We start from the raw sequence: 22,908 nt of genomic DNA, 5'->3' as shown, positions 1-22,908 counted from the left end.
AGAAAAAAGTTTCAAGTTTAAGAAGAATAAAAACAAGGAAAATATATATTTATTTATATTTAATCTATTAATTTATGCTTCAAAAGAAAAAGTAAAAATAATTTTTTTTGATTAAAAAAACTAGGCTTTAGGTGAAAAAAAAGGAGATGAAAAGGTAATTTAAAGGCTTAAAAGCTAAAAGAATTGAAGAATAGAGATCTTGGTATGAAATAAAAATATTAACAAAATTTTTACTCTTTCTCTCAAGTAAATTAAAAACATATAAAATAAACTGATGTTAAACCAGTGCCAGGATTTGTTCTAAATATCTTGAAAATAACTTATACATGAGTAATTTGGTTATTCAAAGTTAATCAAAATTTGAGAATGGGTAGAAATCCAAGAGAGGAGATTTTTGACAGGAGAATGAAAACCAATATATATGATGATACCTCTCTGGAGGAGATTCGTGGAAGAATTAGAAGAATAGATGGACACAGAACAAGTAGCTTATCAGATATTAAGAACTTTCAAAACAGTATTGATGTATCAACCCTAAAAGGAAAAGATAATTCTACCATCCTAATATCAGAAAGTACTTTGTTAGAATTAAAGCATAAAGTGGATGAATCTGAAACTCAGAAACACTTTATGAATGCATTAAAGGAGCGATTAAAAGAGACAACTCATGAAAAAGATATATTATTAAAGAAAACACAGGCAGATAAAGAAACAATACGTAAAAATAACGAAGAAATCGAACTTCTCAGAGAGGAAATTACAAAGTTAAATGGCAATATATTAGAATTAAAGGGGATACTGGAAAGTTCAAAACAAAGAATTGCAGAACTGGAAAGTTCTAATGATGGAAATAACATTATGACAGAAGTAGATATGCAATCTAGAATTGAATCTATGGCGGACTGTACCTTTAGAAACAAAGAAATTAAAACACTTCAGGATGAGCTGATGTTTAATAATGATCTTTCATCTAATATTTCAGAGGCCTCCAGTAAAGTAACAGTAAAAAGCAATATAAGACATGTACTTTTTAATGATAAAACAGAAAAGTTTGTAGGAGATTTAAAGGTTGGAATAAATAATTTGGGAACCAATTTTGACAATTCTGAAAATGTAAATCAAAAATCTATTAGAGACATCAGTAATAAGCTACAAGATTATGAAAATGAGAGTAATGCTACCTCTAATAGCCATAAATGTCAGATAAGTACTAAGCACAACTGGATGAGAATGGTAGCTAGACTAAATGGGTTTATTTACTTTAAATCAAAGATGATACTGATAAAACAGTATTTGGCAGATGAAGAGATGCAATTACTAGGAGATGTAAGCTTAGAAAATAACAGTAGTAATAACAATAGTAGTAATGCAAAGATTGGCAAAAAATCCATTAATATTGGGTATTCTGGTCCAAGTGAAAACAAAATTAGAATGGTATTTTCTCCTTTAAAAATTGAAGTTAATGAGATTATATATAGGTTAGAGAAGAATGGAGAAGACGACGAAGAGTATATATTTACTGAGAAGAAGCATTTACTATCCAAGCTTGATGAACAAATTGCAGTATTAAAGGAAAAAATTGAGATAGCAGGTTCTGTATCTAGTAAGACTTCAATTAGTTCTAGTAGAGTAATTTCATTTTCAGATATTGCAACAGAAAAGGATTCTATGCAATCCATTTCTGTGATTAATAGTTCAAGATCTTCAAAGTTTTCAGAAAAAATGAAATCAAGCTTTGACAATGTCTTTATGATTAATAGAAGACTTTTATTTATATTGGCAAGGTTAAAACTCTGGATTTTAGAAGAAACCTTATATGATGAGCAAGTTTTGGATGGATCTATTTCAAGCAAAGATGAATATGATCAAAACTCCTCAAGAAATTTATTGGACTACTTTGAGAATGCTTACGAGTTTATAATTAACAGAGAAGACAATGAAACTTATCCTATAAATAATAATGATTACCTAAGTATTGGTATTGTACAAATGCTATATATTTTGAATAAACAATGGGAAAGATCAATAAGTAACGAGAATAGATTACTTAATCAGCTTCAAGAAATGGTGAGAATTTACCATAGAATGAAGAACTATTTATTAGCTGCCCCAAAGAATAGTTACCATCAAAATTCAAAAGATTTAGAAACAGAATATTCCCTAAATAATTCAGAAATAGACAATTTCCATCTTTCAAACGAGAATAACTATGTTTTTGAGTTAGAAAAAGAATTAACAAGTCTGGGACTTGGGATTTTTTCAGGACGTGATTTGAATGGTGGTAACAATGTAAGCAGAAGCATAAATAATAAAGAAATTGAACAAGCAACAGATACTGTAATTGCTCTAAATTCTAAAGATAAAGCTAATAATCATGAAACTAGTGGTAATATTGATGGTTTGTTGAGTAGAGAACAGGTGAATGATATTTTAAAACATTTAGAGGATTTCCCTGATCCTTATATTGCAAATAGAAATGAAATTCTCTCAATTAGAGAATTAATTAGACCATTAAAATCATATGGAAGAAGAGCTCCTGAGCCTTATATTGGATTTTTTGCAATGATGACTCAACGCCTGGATAACGATATTGTACAACATGATAGAGAAATCAGAGCATTCCAAAAAGTTATTAAAGGACTTGAAGACCAATGTGACAGACAACAAGAAGAGCTTGAAGAGCTTCACGAGGAACTGGAACAGCTTTACGAAATTATAGAAACGAAGTATGATGAGCATTCAGTTTTAGAACAGGAAGAAACTGAGGATAATAGTGACAAGGGAGTAGGAAAAGGGGAAGAAAAAAAACCAATCGAAAAACAGGGAAACAACTCTAACTCAAATAATTCTTCTCAAATTCTTACAGATCATAAAGAGAAAAATGAACGTAAATTGTCATCACAAATTAGCGATAAAGAGTGGATTAATTTATGTAAGCAAACTAGCCTAGGTCTATCTGACAAAAAATAGCAATTTGCTTTCTATAAGTAAAATTTAATAAGTCTTATATTTTTCTATAATCTATAATTGAACAAAAAGCATCCTTTAATAGTATTACTTAATTCAAGTTTTCCCGCCAAAACATGCAATATTTTAATGGAACAAATTTTGCATGCAATTATTGCATGAAAAAAAACCGCCAAACGTATTAAATAAAGTATAATAAAAATTATAGTTACCAAAGATAATTAGAAAAAGTAAATAAAAAGTAAATATGGGGTAGAGAAATAATGATGTTATTGGGAGAAAATTGAAAGATTCAGAAAGAAAGTAGAAAGTCAATAAAATGAGTAGATTAGTAACCAGGATTTGTAAATGATTTTGCCCCACTTTTATTTGTTTTTTCTTCTTTAAATTTGCATTTCTAGATTTTTTTAATAGCAAAGTTAGTTTTTAAAAAGAGGAGAGGGTAAGGAACTGGAAGAAAGTAAACAAACAAATCAAAAATATAAGCAATGAGTAACCGGTATGGAACAGAAAAGAGGGAGGGTCAAATAGGGAATGAGGAGTTTGATTATGAAAAATACATGTATGAACAAAGAAGAATTGAGGAGGATTTGGATAATATTGAAGATGAGAAAATGAGTAGAAAGGGTTTGCTTATGAATATTAAAATGTATGATGATTCAATGAAAGAAATGGAGATAATCAAGGATCGTTTAGAATTATGGAAAGAAAGTTTGGAAGGATTAAATGAGAGTATAGGAAGAGATGCACTTTATGTTAAAGAAATTGCAATAAAAGTTGTAGAAAGAAAGGTGGAAGAAGTAATGAGTGAGAGGAAGATAATATTAAAGAAGATGATGGATAAATTAGAGAATTTTACAAATGTAATAAAGACAAGTATGGATTGTATGAGTAATTCAATTATTGACTTTGAAAAGAAGGTTTATAACAGTCAAGAAAATGGTGATTATCTAGCTTTTGATTATAAAAGTAATAATAGAATATGCAAATCGTATTACCAGTTATGCCAAAGATTAAAGGAGTATTTAAGAAATATTAGTCCTTACTTTAAAGATAATTTTGAGTTAGATTTTGGACTAAATATGGAAATGAATATGGGTTTGGGTATAGATCTAAATCAAAAAATTTCTGGAACTCATATTAACCATAGAACTCAAGTTGGGAATAATTCGAATAGATTTGAATGTGAAAATAGTGAGTTAAAATCAATTATTTTGGAGGAGTCAAAGTTGCTGAGAGAGCCAGTTATTCTGTTGATAAACCCTAAAAGAATGCAGACTATTAATTTGAGAAACAAGATTAACAGGCCTGATTTGGAAGAAATTCTTTCTAGTTCTGTGACTTTGAATTCAAGTAATGATAGTTTCTCCTCTAAACAGGAAAGTGATTTGTGTAATAATCACCATTTTAATATGAAGAATGGGAACTACACTTTAAACGGTAGAGGATGTGAATCTAAACATGTTCTTGGATCTAATACTAGTACAGGTGTTAAATTTGAAGAAGAAAAAGAACAAAAACAAGAACAAGTACAGGAACAGGAACAACAGTTAAATAAAATGCAAAAACAAGAGCAAAAACAAGATCAAACTAGAGAAAGAGGTTCTGGTTGCAGTGATGAAGAAAACGGGCATTTTGATACGGATGTTAGCATAAGCATTAAAAGAGTTAAACATAAGCTTGGATGCAGAGGATTAAAAGATAGGTCCAGATCCAAGTCTAGATCTAAATCTAAATCCAACTCCAGGTGCAAATCCAGATCAATTTCCGAGCCAAGAATGGCATTTAAGAAAGAAAGTGAGTTAAAAATAAATAAGATTAGAGGTTTAGTGAGTGAATTGGAATCTGAACTGGGTTCCCAGTCTGAGACAGAGTCTAGGATTTATATTAAAAAAGGCAAGTCAAATGGAAAGGGAAAGATTAGAGGAAGGAGTGGCAATAGTGTGGTTAGCAAAAACCTTATTGAAGAGAAAAGTATTTCCAAAAATAAACCAAAAACTAAGCCAGACAGTCAGAATGCTCGGTTTAAAAAGAAAGGATCTTATTCCAGTTCAAACTCCAGTTTCAGTCCACTTTCCAATCTAGAGTATGATTCTGACTCCAATTTCGGTTCAGTTTCTGATTCCAGTTCTGGATCTGAAATGAATTTGAATGGAAAGTCCAGGAAATCTAAAATAAAACTGAGAGAGTTGATTAAAGACTACTCAAATCTCTATGCTGAGTACATAGTTTCAAAGAATTTGTCAAAAATCAACACTTATTATTAATTATATCTTTAATGATTGGTTCCAAATTTTTTCTAGAAAAAGAAATATCATGAATATTAAATAACTTTAAGCAAAGCTCTGAACCGTTTGATTTAGATTTTGAATCAAAATCTGAAAATTGATCATTGTGAGTATTTAAAGATTCACCTTTAATTTCTGAAATAACAGATTCAACTTTAATTTCAGTAATTTGAAGAATGGATTCTAAACATTTTATAACAAGATTCTGAATATCTAGGCCATGTATGTGATCATTAATATATGAAATAACAATTTGTTTTTTAACTTCTTCACTCTGATCTTCCTTTATATATATATAGCTACTTAATATAATAAATAAATTTAAATTATTAGATATGATAAACTTTTTAACATCTGATTGAAAATTTTCCAAACTATAATGGCTTATCATTTTTAATAAATCAATCTCAAAACTGGAATAACCAACAATAATATCTTTATTATCAGATTTTTTATTATAAACAAAATCTTTATAATCCATTTTGAATAACTCAATTGGTCTATTATTAAATATTAAATCCACATTTCTATTAGAATTCTTTAAAAAATTGCTATAAAAGTTGGTGTATTTATTGTTTTTTTTGTCATTATCTTTTAAAGATAACTCTTCTAATATCCAATTGTAAACTTCTAAATCCAAAGAACTCCATCTTTTCTCTGATAATTTTGAGTCAAAGTTACAAGTATCTGAAAAAATTTAAACAAAATAATATGGGATTTAAATGTTCAAATTCATCTTTTTGATTCTTTTATTAATAAACTTACCTTTTAATATAGTACAAATGATCATCTCAAGAAATATCTTATTTTCAATCAAAGTTTGTTTATTAATCTTTCCTTTATTATAAGCATCTCTCCACTAGATTAGATTTAAAGATTAAGTTATAGAAAAAAAAAGAAAAGTTTCTTGAAATATTAACTTACAATCTTGCCAATTAATGTCGTACAACTTCCTATTTTAGTCCCCAATGATAATCTATACTTGGACTTTGTGATCATATAATCTTGGTGATGATCCACAATAGAAACAACTCTTTCATTAAAACTAATTAATAGATTGGATAAAAATTTGAATTAAAAAAAATTAATTACCTTTAACTTACTTTTTATGAAATGTATCCAATATATTATGATCAACCAATGTAATATAGTGTCCAAAATTCATGTTTTTTTTTTCATTTGTCAACTTTTCCATTTCAAGTATCAACTCACTAATAATTTCATCATCCAAACATATAAATGGTATATCTTCTATCTTAAAATCATTTGTTGAATCTTTATCTTGATTATTTGAAAAATAACTAATTAAGGTAATTAATGGAAATCTTAATTTTAATTCATTTTTATTGCAATTTATTAATGGTAAATGTAACCCATATATTTTGTTCTTATCGTCAAAGTTTATTGTATTATTAATCAAATTTAATAATCTTGAATAAGTAATTGCTGAAACAACTGAATCCTGTTTTTCATTATAGAGAAATTTTAAATATATTATGTTTTTAATAAAAAAAAAAAAAAAAGTTAATTATTTTTAATAATTCTTAGTTTCTTCAATTTCTCAACCAGTTTCAAAACTGTCATATTAATTCTCAATATTTTGACTTTTCACCAAAAAAGAATGAAACTTTTTAATTTTCAACTTACCAAATCAGCGCTTTTGTTTCCAATCACCAAATTATACATCATTCTTCCATCCATAATATTCTTGTCATACTTGTCATTCTCTTTCTTCTCTACTTTATTAAGCAAATCATTATAATACCTTTTTAATTCCAAATCCATGGTTAGTTCTTTCTATCTTTCACTACCTTTATTCTAAATAAGTATAAAACTATGTTTTTTACTTAAAAATATACATATATATATATATATATATATTTATTTATTTATTTATTTATTTATATAATTAAAATTAATTATTCAATAAACTATATTACTAACTTTTTCTATACCGGTATTCATGTGCAAATTTTGCGCAAATTTTTTGTCATACGTGTTTCCACGTATTACAAAAAAATATTAATAAATAATTATTGCATGCATGCAGTTACATTTAACAAATAATTTAAGAATCAGAAATAAAAAAAAAATGCAAATTTCAATATAATTGCATCAGTAAATTATCAAAAATAAAGTATTTAGTGAAAAGACTTTATTCGGAATTAATATGTTTTGATAATATAGAAAATACCCTAATTGCATCATCTTTATCTTCCACTGTAAATATAATTTTTTCTGAAAATTGTTTGCGGGAACTAAGTTGGAATTGGCTATCAGTAGAAAAAGATGAACAACTTTCTTGGCTTAAATTGATTGATGATAATGATGAGGTTGGAATTGATGGAAATGAAATAAATGTATTATTACTCAAATTAAAATTAGTTATTGCTTTATTTTCATCCATTGAAATAATTACTTCATTCAAAGCTTTATTATTAGTTTTAATGATATTTTTCTCATCAATGGTAAATCTTTTACTAATTTGAATATTTTCAATCTTTTTTGGCAACAATAATTGTTTCATAAATTTCTTATCAGAAAATAAATTTATTCCTTTCTTTCTCATTCTTTTAATCCTCCATTTATTAAATTTAAGCATTATTCCTGTCATCTGTGGAAACAAACTTTTCCCGTTTCTGAGACTAATACCATTATTTCCATTTTTGTTAATATTACTGTTCCAGTTTCCACGTCCAGTAGAATTGATTTTTCCATTACCTGAAAATAGTTTGTAACTACAAAATAGGCCATTCCTGGTTTTATTTCCTTTCTTACTATCAATCTTGAAGCAAGATTTATTATTTTGGTTTACATTATTCTCAATCAAATCATCCAAGTAGTTCCATGGTTTGATAAAAAGATGAAATTCAAAAGAACTTTTAGAAAAGGAACTGTTGTTGTACCCTATATCTTTATCATTATAAAAAATAGGATAAGTTTTTTCTGTTGTATTTGTATTAAGATTTTGACATCCATCATTGCTACTACAAATACCTTGATCATAATCATTACTATTTTTTTCATCAGTATCATCTTCATTCTTGTTTATACCTAGAAAATGACTCTCAATATCCAGAAAATTCTCAAACATTGTGGCTCTTCTATTTTTATTTTTTGCTTTTTCTTTGTTATAAAACATTTCTTTAATTCCCTTCCCATTTAATTTCATGTTTTTATCTTCAGATCTATTATTTACATTATTTACTACCATGTAAAGATTAATTCTGATAATATTTATCAATGGAACCATCCAAACCAATTTTCCTGATTTTAATAATGAAATGCTTTCTTTGAATATAATAATTCCATTATATTGATTCAGACTGGAGTCTTCTTTATTGTCCAGTAGTTTGTATATCAGGAATTTTTTTTCAATCCCACTACTAGTTACTGTTTTTTCATTATTCAGAATATTATCAATATTACTATCCAGACTTGATGATCCATTTGTCTGATTTTTAAAAGAGATAAAATTAATTACATTTGACTCTTTTACATCATTTACTAGTTTTAAAGAGTTTATGATCATATTTGCAATGCTATGATGGGGGTTATAAGGTAATATTGGACTTCCATTACATATTACCCTAACAGTTCTAATATGTCTCACTGGAATTTTTGTACGTAAACTTTGAACCACACCTGAAGAAATACCATAAAACAAAGCAAGAATTGCTGCAAATCCTGCTGGTATTATTCTCACTAAAGCTAAAAATATACCTAAAAATACACCCCAAATACCCATTTGTCTGTATTTTTTTTTAGGTACCTGCCAAAAATTAATTAATATACTCATTAATATCAGTAAAGAACGTAATAAACCTGTAATTAAACCTTCAATCAAATTATTTGGATTATCTGCCATATATTTACTCATAAATAATGGTGTACCATACCATATGCTCATTAAACAATCTTGATCCAATAAATAAGTTACCTCAAATAAATGTAATATTGCACTTGAAATTCTTACAACTACTTGAGATGCTACTGCAATTCCTGTTGCAACAAGAATATGTAATCCTACCATAATCTCCTTAATTGAAAAAAATACTAATTTTGTCATTAACTCTGCATTAGATTTTAATACCAATGATTTATTCTCTTTTAAAAAATCTTCAACCTCTTCATCATAGGCTTTAGTTTTTTGTTTTTCATCTAAGTCATAGCAAAAATCTAAAAGATATTGATATTGTTCATCCAACTGTTCTTTCTCTGCTTGATATGATGTTTCTTCAATACTTGAGTTATCTAAATTTTCATTTTCATTTTCATTTTCATTAAACTCATTCTCAATTATTTCTATGTCTTGATATTCCTTGATATGCTTTGAATCAAATTTGTTTGTTTTATTGTTCATCCCAGTAAGTAGTTCACCTTTTCTTATCCTCTTTTTTTCAATATTTTCCTGAATCTTCTCTTTAAGTTTGGTAGCTCTTTTGTAAAGGTCAAAATGGTATTTTGAAGCTAATAATCCCTCTTTTACAAGAATATAAATATCTATTGGATTCCCAATTAGGTCAATGGAACCAATGATTTTACCTATATGGGAGAATATCTGTTTTTTGTACAAATTTCCAATCTGAACAATACATTTTTCACTATCCAAAAATATTGATTCATTTATCACTCCCTTAAATTCTATTGGTACATTTGAGAATGGCATTGAAGATAACCATTGTAATATATTTAATATAAACTCAGTACCAGTTTTATTCATTTTTAAGTTATTTTGTATTTGACCCTGGCCTACAAGATTTTCGTTTATATTATTAGCACCTCCAAATTCAACTCCAATAACTGACTTTCTAATCTGATTTTCTGAATTATTGGGATTTATTCCGTTAGCTAAAAACATCCCAGTTGCTTCATCCAATTTTTCCTTATTTTGATTCTCAAAATTCTGTTTATAACCTACTAAATAACTTGTTTTGATCTTTTCTGTAATATTAGCATGATTTAAAGTCAACTCATTATTAAAATTCAAGTATGGATTCCCAAAGTTACTCATTATCTTGTAGTTAAGTAAAGCCTTTAAATCCATTCCTCCTATTTGGTTTGCAATATTTTCTCCAGTTATTCCAAACCCTTGAACCAGAGGGATGATTTCTCGAACAATAACCTCACTTTCACTCATCTTTGTAATATTGTTCATTATGTTATAATAGTCAGTAAAGTTTACATTTTGGTTTGCTGTTATATTCCATGTACTTTTGCTTGTTGAGCATAAAATCTGTATTGGATTCATTAAAAGCACTTGGATATAAACATACTTGGAAACCTTCTTTAGATTCTCTACTAAAGGTAAACTCTGCAAAGATATAGACTTGGTATTATCCAACTCCTCCGTTGGAGAAAGTATTCTGTTTATTAATTGATCCAAAATTGAGACCATTTCTTTTAAATTATCAATATCTAAATGAATACTTAAAGGATACATCCAAAAATAAAGGTAAGGAATCTCAATCACACCATTACTTCCATATTTATTAGAGATATCATTGGTGTTATCCATTACAATGCTGAATTGTAAATCTAGAAATGATTTCATACATAGTATCTTTTTAATCTTTTTCTCTCTACTAGTTAAATCTGACCCTTCTTGAATTCCTAGTGTCATATATTCTAATAATTTGTTATGAATACGAATAATCTCACTCTTTTTCTTTATTACTTCCCCTAAAGTAGCCACACCAACTGAGAGTAGAGACTCTATACCATAGTAACTATCTTCCTCAATTTCATTCATATCATCCTCCAAATCATTAGTCTTTTTATCAATAATATTAGCATTTTCATCTCCTCCATTTTGTTTGGGAGTAGGAGAAGCAGCTTCAGGTTTGGAGTTCTTCTTTTCTCCTTTCTTCTGGGTATTAAGTTTTGAAAGTCTTAAGAATTCATTTGGGGTTGCTTTTCTAATTATAGTATTTTCAGCAGAAGAAGTAATGTGGTTGTCAAGCTGAAACTCCATAATCCTGAATCTCATATGAAATTTATTATAATTTATTTTGGAGTTCTCCAGCTTAAATCCTATTTTTTGGAATGACATATAAGTTATCTCCTTATTTGCATTTGAAAGAAAAGAGACTCCAAAACCATCACATTTTATATTTATTTCAAAACATATTCTCGTCTCGGGTCTTAACTTATCAACAAACAATAATAGATTTTGACCGGAAGACACTCTGGATAAATTTGAGTTACTGAATTGGGAAAGCTCAGTCTCAAATGATGAAACAGCTGTAATCCTATTTAAACCTTGCTCTTTACCAATTTCCAAATCTTTAAAAGTCTCAAAAGATGCCATATTTCTATGTTCAAGGTTAGTTTCTGTCTCATTGTTAATAGTTTTATGATTTGATGAAGCAGATATATTTTTCTCAGTAAAATTTTCTCTTGGTTTATATCCATAACTTATGTAACTTGGATTCATTTCATTCTCTTTATACTCTTTATTTTCATCACTTCTGTTATCTTCATAATCCTCCTCATCGTAAATATTCAACTTGCCGTCTTTATTCCTATATCTCTTTTGGTTCTTTAACTTGTTCCCAAGAGATTTGAAAATAGACTTCCCACTGTGATTTATAGCCAAATCTCGATCACTAACTCCTTCTTCAAGGTCAGTATCAAGATCAATGTTGGTGTAATCATTACTTTGAACTAAATCATGTCCAAATTCTTCCTCATGATAGATCTTTGAGTTATAAGAGCCTGGTTCAAACTTGATACTTTTATTGGCTAGATTACTATGGTTCACAGCTCTGATCTCATTCCGTCTTCGTCTATACAAAGTATTGTCAAATGAAATATTAATTACCCTGGTACCATTCTCAATAAGCATTACAATATAAATTATGCTGTTGTATTCAGGGATGAAAATTCTGGAATGAGTTAATACCTTATTCAGGTTAAGATTATTCTTGTTTTTATACCAGAAATTAATGTTATGATCATTATATAAATATAGTGGTATTGATGAAAAACCATTAAATGCTACAGAACCACGATGATGATTGTGATGATTATGATGATTTTTAGTATGATATCCCAAGTGAATATGCTCCTTTCTACTCTGTAAAATTGGGTTTTTCTTGTTTAACTTAGTTAATTCCAAATTCTCTAAAGAAACTCCAACAACTAGTTCTAGTATGTGGTCTCCAAAAGGGTCCAGTAAAGCATAGTTAGAATCAGAAATAGGGTTAAAATGATTCCAACATGATGTATTGAGCTGCCTGATGAATATGTTACATGGAGTCTCATTTACTATTGAAAAATCTGGGATTTGAGATGGATATATATTAATTTGGTAAGATGTGGATGAATTAATAGAGTAAATAGAAACAGATGAAAGAATGTAAGTAAAATGTAAATTTCCAATTTCATTTGAAGGACCATCTTTTTCATTTTGATTAATTAATGGAATATTATTCAAAGAAGAAACCAGTCTAACTTGAATATCATATAAATTATCAATAGAAAGAGGTAAAGTTTTATATGGGATGTTATTTAGACCAATATGATACTTGCTCTCATATTCCTCAATAATCTTTGGATCCAAAAAGGTAATTTCAATGATAGAAACATCCTTATTGTCCAAAGGATGAAAAGGAATTGAAATGTTTGGTGGGATATACACCCAACTCCCAAACTTATTGGACTCTCGAATCCAAATTGGTAAATTATGATAATTTACAATAATGTATTTGTTATAAATATTAATCATGAAATTTGGAGATTTGGAAAAGTTGCTAATTGTTGTTACACAATATCCAAGTTTTAATCCAAAATGATTCCCAGAAATGTTATCCCTTGCTATATGTTGATTAATTAAATTTGAATTTAAATTATTCGCTCCATAATTAGATAAAGAGTTGAATTTCTTTGAAGGAACAGTAATAGTTCCAACAATGTTGGCTCTCTCAATATGAACAAAAGGAGAGTGACACTTTCTTGAAAGTTCTGGGTTTAAAGCAATACTTAAGTCACTCTTTCCATTAGTGGGAAGAATCCTAAATTCATTAGATCCTAATCTAAATCTGGAAAAAAGTTGTGATTTTTGTAAAATATAGATTGGAGCGTGTTGTCTGTTATTAATCCAAAACGGAGCATAAACATTTAATCTAACCTTGCAGGTATTATAAGCATTGCAATAATATCCATTCCAAGGAGTAGAAATATCCAAGCCATTATTTGCCTGAGATTCTTGGTAAATTCGAACAGAATTTTTGAAATTTAAACTAGGAGCATTATCCATGTAGTAATTGAAATCCTGTTTTTGTCTTGGAATGAAATCTCTTGATACGTAATCGGTTCTATTTCTCTCAAAAACAACATTGATGCAGGTAGAGTTTGGAAGGAATCCATTGGTTACTACTGCACTCATCCCATTAATTTTAGTAAGATCATTATTTGGCATAAGCTTATATCCATTGTTCAGTTTTAAAGGAACTAGAATCTCTTTATTTAGCTCCTTACTAGTTGAATTATAGTTAATTTGAATTTGAGATGATTTGTAAAATCCAAAAAACTTTCCAAAGGATACATCCAATATGCTCAAGCTTACAGAATTTGGCAAAGATTCTAATAGAATTCTCTCATTGTTTTTTAAATTTATATTTGACTTATTGGAATCATTTAGGTATAAAACCCTATCAATTAACTCGGAAACGTCATCTACCTCACTTTCTTCCTCATCCTCTCCTGATTTACTTCTTTTTCTGGTCTCTAATACTGAGCCAACTCTATCGTTGGAGTTTCCTGTTTGTCCTATAGCAACCCCATTATTACAGCCTTTATCGTTGTTAGCTTCTTCCTTTTCGTTGGGAATTTGCTCAATTGAACCGTTTATTTTGATATGTCTTTCTCTATCTTTGTTAAAAGAAAGTTGGATAGGAATCAATAAGTTGTTCTCTATCACTAATGGAATATCCAACTTTATTACAAACATGAAGGAGTTAGAGTTACTTCTTGTGTCCCTTCTGGAATATTCACAAACCGAGGAACATAGTGATACAGTACCACTCTCAGTACTAATGTTATTCCCATAGCCATTACTACCGTACCCACTACTACTACCACTAGCTCTTTCATTAACACCATTTTCCATACCTTCAAGGTTCAAATCCCCCGCCTGCAACCTCCTTGTCAACTGAATAGTACTAGATCCAAAATAATTCTTCTTTTTCCCAGCTGTATTGGTCGTAAACAGCTTCTTATAACATTTGTTCTGCATTATCTGCTCAGAAGAAGTAAACAAATTCTTATAAATTCTTGAGTAATCATTCATTAGCTTTCTACTGTCCATTATAAACTCATTCTTTAGTACTTCCTCCTCTTCTTCCTCCTCTCCTTCCCCCGGAATTTTTATAGAAACTCTATTCTTTTTTTCTTCATCACTCCTCAAAACTGACTCTAACCAAACATTGTTTATTACTCCCCGCAGTGGAATAAATTTCAACATTTCATGCTTGCCACTTGCATGCAATACCGGTATTGATGTCCACATTGGCATGCATGTATACGTATTAGGATTTAAATAAAGAGTAAAAAAGTCGGAATTGAAATTTTTGCAAAATAAATTCGATTGAACCAAAATATTAATATAATCATTACTACTATAGCTGGTTTTGTTTATTTCTTCGTCTAAAATGCTGATAATATAGTTTTTATCAATATATTTTCTGGAAATTGTCTCGTAGAATTTACTATTATATTTTGAAATTAAAATTGGTTTACTGTTCGTTGGAGGGATGAAAAAGTTGTAGCTCAAAAAATCTTCAACATTCTTTGGGTTCGGTAGTAATCTTAAGATGTTACTTGTGTTGTTTGAGATAAAAACTCGTGAGGAAATTGAAATCAAAAAAGAGTTGTTATTCATAATATCAGTCTTTATCAGTAGTGGAATCCTTGTTTGGTCTCTCTCACTTAGTCCGAGGTAAACAACCTCCATATTTACTTTGTCCAAAGTTATATTATTAAGGTCAAATACATCATTCAAAATTCGAATTCTAATAACTATTGGGTAACTATTTCCATACTCGTCCCTACTAAATGAAATCTTGTCGTTAGGTTTTAAGTACCTCCAGACGTAGTATAAATTATAAGTAGTTTTGCTTATGTTAGAAATGTTTGATATCTCTGATTCCTGAGAATAAAGGTCTCTTGTATCCAAGGCTGACTTCCTCCGAACAAGCAATTTATCAAAGATATTTTCCTTTATAGGTTTCTCTGAGCTGACCTTGTCGGTCCTTCTTCTAGTTAAATTTGAGTTTCTTCTCCTTTTGCTAGTACTTATACAATTCTCTGGAGCAGTAACTAATCTTTTACCCTGGCTCTGATCTGTTTGAATATCTGAGCTTCTTGATTCTAATGATTCTCCCACCCTGTTTCTCTTGCTGTCATCAAGAAACAAAGGAATCAATACTGCCAATGTCTGTCCAGTATCGTTATATAAAACAAAGTCTAAGTTACTCAGATTTCCGCCAATCCCTCCAGTGATCTGCCTATTATTTGAATTGTTAAAATTAAATGTATGGTCATCCCATTCACCAGATAAAGGTCTAGATGAAAGACATTTAAAACTTTCCTCTATATCATTACTATTCCTCCCCTTCATGTTATCAATACCTTGGGAAATCATTCTAAGACTGTTGTTATAAGGGAATACTCTACTCGAAAGAAGTTTAACTGTGTTGTTCAGTCTTAAATAGTATTTTGAGTAAACCTCATTAAAGTTATCCAAACAATTTAACCAATATTTCACATATTCTGGAGTCATTGTCAAATTCATCCAAGTAACTTCCATATCAAGTTTTGGTCTTACTTTTTCTTTTAATATCTTCTGAATATCTTCACCTTTACATATCGACAATAAACTAACATCAAAGGGTTCTAAAATATTATCGTAGAACATAAGCTCGTTATTAAAGATAGAGACTGAGATTTTTTTAAACTCTAAGATTAACCCAAAAAATATGTCCTTTGACTTGGCTAGAATTGGTAAAATTGGTATGCTGTTTATGGAAAATCTTGGGATCAGCAATAATTTGTCTCTGATCTCAAACTCATCCATTAATCTTTTCGAATTTTCATTGAATACTGATAGAAACGGAAAAATCTTCAATAGAAAATCATTGTTTGGAGTTTCATCATTAACATATACCCCAAGCTGAGTCTCAGTTACATCTATAAGTACACCATCCTTATTGGATGTAAGGTTAGTTGGGATATAATGAATTTTCAGCCCCTCCAATTTGAATTGTGAGATGAATTTCCTGTAATTAGTAACTGTTGTATGGAAAATTGAGGGAAATAAGTACACCAAATAATTTATCATCGAGTTATTCTCAATAGAACTACCGTTAGTCTGATAATTATAACCAACATTGTATCTGGAGGAACCATAGTCACTTTGGATTTCCATTGTATCTTGGTTTTCCAATCCCCCTCTTCCTCCTCCTCCTCCTCCGAGCTGGCCATTCTGATTGGAAAGGTCCACAAATAAATTGCTTTGAATCAACTTGTAATACATATCCACCACATTTGTCAGCTGTAGAAGGTCATTAGTGTTTATTTTTATTTCAACTGTCTCCAGAAATCCATAAAGCATTATTATATTCTCCATCTCAGATTTAATCTCTAACTGATTAATTATATAGTCAAGTTTGAATCTTAAAGATGAAACAATCTTTTTCTCATCTCCAGAACCTATATCAAAATTAAATTGCCACTGGTAGGAGTTTATCAAATTCTCAATCTCTATTAAGCTTTTTAAAGCTTGGTCTGTTCCAGGTAAATAGAAAGTCTTCACCAAATTTGTGATATTTGATTCACCTAAAACCTTTTTAAACTGACTTCCTACAGTATTATGACTTGTATTTGAGTTGTTTCCATTTGAATTAGTTGTTATAATACTTAAATTTCTTCCTCCTGTTGATGTATTTTCATTCTTCTTTTGTATAAAGTTGGAATAACTAGATGATAATCCCCCACTTCCAACTTTAGACACTAAAACATTACTAGTAATTAATCCATGTCTTCCTGCCAAACTATGACTCCTCGAAATTCTCCCTAAAGCTTCAATTATATATCTGGGAGTCAAAGACCTCCCAAATTGAATACTTCCTTTGAATATTTCAAAAGTACTTTTGATTGTATTACTTTTCAGCTTGCTATGAGAACTTTTTCTAGTCTCAATCTCAAATATAGATTCGCCATTAAATGTATATTTTAAGTCACATCTTATTACAGCTAAAAGAGACTTTAAAATGTCAACCTTGAAAGCTGAAGTAGCCGAAATAACAGAAGCTCCTGAGAATCCTGTACCTGAATTAGTTTGAGTTTTTCCAGAAGCAGATGAGGTTGCTGAAGAAGATACTGCTGTAGAGGAAGATGAAACTTCTGTCTCGGTGATCACAACCTGGATTGGGTCAGAAAGAGTGCAGGGAAGAATTGCAACAACATCTTTAAACTGAATCTTTAGATTGATTATAGATAGGAATTGAATAATTTGACTTTTAACATAATCATTATCTGTCTCCAAAGGTATTTTGTCCTGATCTGCTTGAGAATTGAAATTCTGTTCATGATCTTCTTGACTTTGGCTATGAATGTCTTTAATTTGATAGCTATTTATATTGGAAGTGTCCGAGTAATCTTCTATTTTACCATCCAAAATTGGTTTTATCTTGTTGATATCTATCTTTCTTTCAAGATGAATTGCAATAGACTTGAAGTAGAAAGTGATAATCCAATTTAAAATGATCCCATAAAGATCCCAATATACAATGAATCTTGGATTATTAATCTGAATATCCATATAAGTGTTATTTAAAAGGATACCTGTGAAATCTTTGTACCTATCAATGTTATTCAAATCAGAGAATTTGATACTTAAGCTGCAAAATGTATCCGAAATTGGGCAAAATAAAGGTACTAAAAGCTTGCTGTTTCTGTTCAAAATCCCTCCTGATAAGCATACATCCGATATAGACACATAAACCCCAGATTTAGCTTTGTCTCCATTCAAAACTAGTACTTTAATTAATGAAACATTTAACTTTATTACAGGTAAATCCTTAATTGCCATTCCTTGTCTTTCTCTGTAAACATTATCAGATTTAATTATAATACGGGTATCAGGTATAGTACATACAAACTCAATATTCTTTAAAAATTCAAAATTACCAGCCTTTGAAATGGAGTTAGCAATTATTGATTCCATAGATTCCAAACTTGATATTGAACAGCTTTGGTTACTAGATCCTGTACCTCCTCCTTTTAAAGATTCCGTCTCATCCATATTACTTACAAGGACTTGTGAGTAGTTAATAAAGTTGTACTGAGAATAGAAACTGACAAAGTAATTGACAATTTCTGCAATGTTGTGAATATCAAGATCTGTGGAGTTAATTTCTACACTAGTGTCTTCAGCAAGTTTCAAGGAAAATTCCAAGTTTACCAAAAACTGTTTTAGATTACTATTTGTATTTATTATTGGGTTACTCCTGTATTTAGAGACAGAAAATGTCCAACTTTGAGGTTTTAGAATGCATCTAACAGCGTAATCTTGTGGGTTTTCCCAAGGATCTTGAAACTCATTAAAGGTACCTTTACCTTTATTTTCAAGATCTCTATAAATATAAAGATCAATCAGCCTTACTTGTCTCATAAAAGATAAAGATATATTAGAAAAACTTATATTAATGTCATCAGTGAAGAATTTATCTCCAGAATTCTCACCTTTCCTGTATAGATTCTTTTGGAAAGTCTCAATAAGCATTTCACCACAGTCAATACAGTACATACCTGAACTAGTAGATAGTTTGTTGATCTTGTACTCCATTAAGTTTGAAAATAAATCAACAACTGGCTTTATAATGGAATTTTTTTCAGCTTTTTCACTGGTTAGAAGTGTACTATGGTTTGGTTTCTCAAGTAATTCATTTTGAAAATCCTTTTTTAGAATAGGAAAGAATAGAAGCTGTTTGGCTTTTGCATCTATATTTATGTATATATAGTTAGGGCATGGCATGTCAGAAAAAGTGCAAAAGGCTCCTCCATTATTAAAGAACTCTGACATGAATTTTTGACCTTTCTTGATTACTTTTACAAAGTTTTGGTTTGCTTTATTTAAATAGTTATTTCTCTGTTTTGGGCTCATATGATTTACAATGGGATCTAAAAATCTCTCAAATAAATCATATGATCCAACTATAGAAATCTCACCATAAGTCTTCCCATATACATTTACCTTTGGAGTAGTCCTAAAGAGATTCTTATTTAGTCTAATAGTTATCCAGAATCCTCCAATTTTCTCACAAGGCTCGTGCATCTTATTGTTTTCATGGTTGCCAAGAAACATCTTATAAGGCCTTTTACTACATATAGTGGTACCAGTATAAATACTAGACCTATGTAGTATAGGATGATTTGTTAATTGACTGAAAGCTTTCTTATTAGAAGCTTGAGAGTTTTGGATATTTGGTCCGATTCTAAGTAAGCAATTTGAGCTGTTAATTAAGTTGACCCCTATTTCCCTATCATCATGTACTACCATATAACAGTTCTCAGCAGCAACAGTCATCTCAGATTTCTTGGACTCAGTAAATAGTTTATATTGAAAATATAAGTCCAAACAGTTAAATCTCAAATTCTTCTTACCTTTAAAAACTGAGCTATGGTCATTTAAGCTTACTGAATAATTGATTGTTAAGTTCTGAGCATTTAATATCAGTGTAAAAGGAGAAGTATGGTAAGATCTATTATTCTTCTTATCCTTTTCAGACTTTAAGTAGGAGTTCAGATCAAAAGTCAATACCTCAAAAGGTAGTTCACACTCAGATAACAAGTTTCTAGTTTTTGTCTTTATCTTTCCTAATAATTCACTTTCTTTAATTAACTTTATTTCCTCCTTGCTTAAGAGAATTCCTCTTTCTTCAGTATAACTGTTGATATTACTGTCTTTGCTTGGTTCTCCTGTCTCTGAGTTTTCATTCATATTAAGACTTACAGAATAGTGGTCATTCTGTCCTACAACAACTTTAGAAATAATATACTGAACAAGATTATGACTAATCTTATCTTTTTCATTAACCATCACAGACTTATTTAAGTTTGAAAAGCCACCAAAAGAATCTCTACAGCTATTTTCTTTTCCTTCCAAAATTGAAAATAGAGGAAACTTTAAAAAGTTACCTTCATTTTTGTCTAAGTCAAAACTAAATATCGATTTTACTGAGTGGTAAATTGAATAATTAAGACATTTATAGACATCATTCCTAAGCTTAATCAGAGAATAAGCATTATAACTTTCTTCTATGTTACAAATCTCTGAGTAATTTCTATCTTTTTCTCCAATAAGAAAATCAAACCATGCAAGTCTGTATTTAATACAGAATTGTTCACTTGGAAAATTCTCAAAGTCCTTTGGACAGGAACCAGCTGAGAAGTCCCCATATAGAAATACCGAATAGTCTAAAAAGTCTAATAATAGTTTGAGTTGCTTTTCTGTAATTTCAATACTCACGTTATCAAAAATCAGATAGAATGATATCATTGGAATAATCTGGTTGTCTTCATCTTGAGATAGAATGTAGAACCTGTCGTTGAGAGCTGAAACATATATATTCTCATCATAACTGATAATACATGGCACCAATCTTGCTCTTAACTCAATCTTATGTGGATATATAATAAAATTATGGGTATCGGATTCTTTGGCTGATATACCCTTTAAGAAGCTTATTCTGTCTGAAATTTGTGATTCTGATTTTTTTAAATTGGTCCAAGGAGAATGTTTTGTTTCGTTAAATGTTGAAATCTCATCAATATATACAGAAAAGTTTTCTATTAGAAAAGATTTGAGGAATATCTCTTTTTTGGCCAAAATATCAGTTTGCACTAACTTTTCTTTACTATATCTTTCTATTTCTTTTTTCTCCTTTGCAATGATAAAACTATCAATAACTTCCCTACTTATTCCTGTACCATTAGGATGGGGAAAAATCAAGTCATTGTTAGACCAAGTCCCGGTTCTTACTGATTTGGTTCCAGGATCTACTGCTAATTTTCTCTCTCCACTTAGCTCCAGATGCTTTTCTGAATCAAGGTTATGTGGAGATTGTGTTTCTTGATCATACTTATGGCTGTTCCAGACCCACCTCAAGGGAGTCTTATTTTTAAGCTTATACCAAAAATCATGGGTCTCAGAAACTTTAGCTCCATTTTCTCCAAATCTAGATCCGATTAAAACACTTTCCAAAATGATTTCCTGCTCGTTATAATCATCTTTTTCATCGTTATCTACTTCAGAATCTTCATCAGAGCCTTCCATTCTTTTGAATTTAGGTTCTATAGATCTGAAATGTTTATTTACTATAGAATCTATAGTGATTTCATCTTGTTCATCCAACTCGAATCTTTTCGCAATAGAGTGAGAACCTTGGTTATTGGAGGAATTCGAAATTTTCGGAACTCCTGAATCAGCAACTTGAGCAGTTTCTAGGGGCAATCCAAGAGATTTGTCAGTGCTCCGTCCCAAAATAGACGCTCCAGATTTGTCTACTGGAATCCAATACTCATTGCAATTTCGACTAGAAATTTTGTCTATTCTAAGGCCAATTACAAACCTCTTCATATATTTTGAAAGCAAGTTTTCGATTCTGAAATTGATGTTTTTGATCTCAAACTGAATCTTTGAAATAAAAAAATGACCAAACTGCTTCAGAAAGTTGGAAGCCATACTGCTTTTTAAGAATGTGATGAATTCATCTTGTCTCAACAAATTAGTCTTAACCCTTTTCCAATTCTTTTCAAACATCTCTATATCCCATTTCTTCATATCAGTAGTATTAAAAATCACATAAACATCATCTAAAGTGATTTTCACAAACTCTTGAGTAAATATTTTTCTCCACATAAAATCTATGTTGACTTTCCCCACAATCCCATCACTTAGGGTTATTGGAAATGATAAATCCTCAAAGAGTTCTTTTCTGATGTCTAAATCTCTTATTTCTAAGCTTCCCCCTAGTAGTGAGATTGAAAGCTGTTCCTGCTCAAAATTCGTAAAGATTTTGTTCATAACATTTTTTATTGTAGAGTATAATACTCTTTCGGTAATTTTACTGCAATATCTCAACATCTCTCTAACTCACTTACTTTTAGTAACTCAGGTTTATTTTCTTTTTAAGGAAAGTTCCATTCTCTCCTTTCTTTCTTTAACACTTTTAATTTTTCAGTCTATTAATTTTATCCCAGAAACTTTGGATAATAATTTCTTGATTTATTTTAAGAATCACAGTAATTTAATTTGTTACCATATTATTCGCTTAAAATATTATTGAATTTTCTATTTGCCAAAATAATTGCATGCAAGCTTGCACACAATTATTTTGCTTATATTATATAATTAATTTCAAAAGAAGTGTTGACCTCAGTGTTTTGAAATATTTTCTGTGGGTTTTACACTTAAAAAAAATTTGAACTTCTGTTTGTGCCAGCCTGTCTTTATCTATCTTTCCTTGTATATGTATCTTCTCGTTTATTAAATTTTAACTCACCAATAATTTTCAATCACCCCCCCTCTCCTCCTCCTGTGGCCCCCCACAACCCTACATACTTTGTACCTGCCCACTATAAATTCTGG

At 29.8% G+C, this 22,908-nt stretch overlaps 4 protein-coding genes across 4 annotated transcripts; 2 read left to right on the top strand and 2 right to left on the bottom strand.

Annotated features, from left to right (window-relative positions):
• Window positions 1–366: 366 nt before the first annotated feature.
• cubi_01972 (uncharacterized protein) lies at window positions 367–2,970 on the top strand (the record flags this gene model as incomplete). The annotated part of the gene is made up of 1 exon (XM_029018984.1): window positions 367–2,970. The coding sequence occupies one exon, from the start codon at window positions 367–369 to the stop codon at window positions 2,968–2,970; it is 2,604 nt and encodes an 867-aa protein (XP_028876458.1).
• Window positions 2,971–3,455: 485 nt separating this feature from the next.
• On the top strand, window positions 3,456–5,234 carry cubi_01971 (uncharacterized protein; the record flags this gene model as incomplete). The annotated part of the gene is made up of 1 exon (XM_029018983.1): window positions 3,456–5,234. The coding sequence occupies one exon, from the start codon at window positions 3,456–3,458 to the stop codon at window positions 5,232–5,234; it is 1,779 nt and encodes a 592-aa protein (XP_028876457.1).
• Window positions 5,235–5,300: 66 nt separating this feature from the next.
• cubi_01970 (DHH family protein) lies at window positions 5,301–7,040 on the bottom strand (the record flags this gene model as incomplete). Its single annotated transcript, XM_029018982.1, has 6 exons — window positions 5,301–5,345; window positions 5,401–5,942; window positions 6,021–6,114; window positions 6,180–6,300; window positions 6,359–6,717; window positions 6,903–7,040. The coding sequence occupies 6 exons, from the start codon at window positions 7,038–7,040 to the stop codon at window positions 5,301–5,303; spliced, it is 1,299 nt and encodes a 432-aa protein (XP_028876456.1).
• Window positions 7,041–7,410: 370 nt separating this feature from the next.
• Window positions 7,411–22,344, bottom strand: cubi_01969 (uncharacterized protein; the record flags this gene model as incomplete). Its single annotated transcript, XM_029018981.1, has 1 exon — window positions 7,411–22,344. The coding sequence occupies one exon, from the start codon at window positions 22,342–22,344 to the stop codon at window positions 7,411–7,413; it is 14,934 nt and encodes a 4,977-aa protein (XP_028876455.1).
• Window positions 22,345–22,908: the final 564 nt, after the last annotated feature.

This window comes from Cryptosporidium ubiquitum (genome assembly GCF_001865345.1).
Source record: "Cryptosporidium ubiquitum isolate 39726 chromosome Unknown contig_12, whole genome shotgun sequence".
NCBI lineage: Eukaryota > Apicomplexa > Conoidasida > Eucoccidiorida > Cryptosporidiidae > Cryptosporidium > Cryptosporidium ubiquitum.
This window is presented reverse-complemented; position numbering and strand designations above follow the sequence as displayed.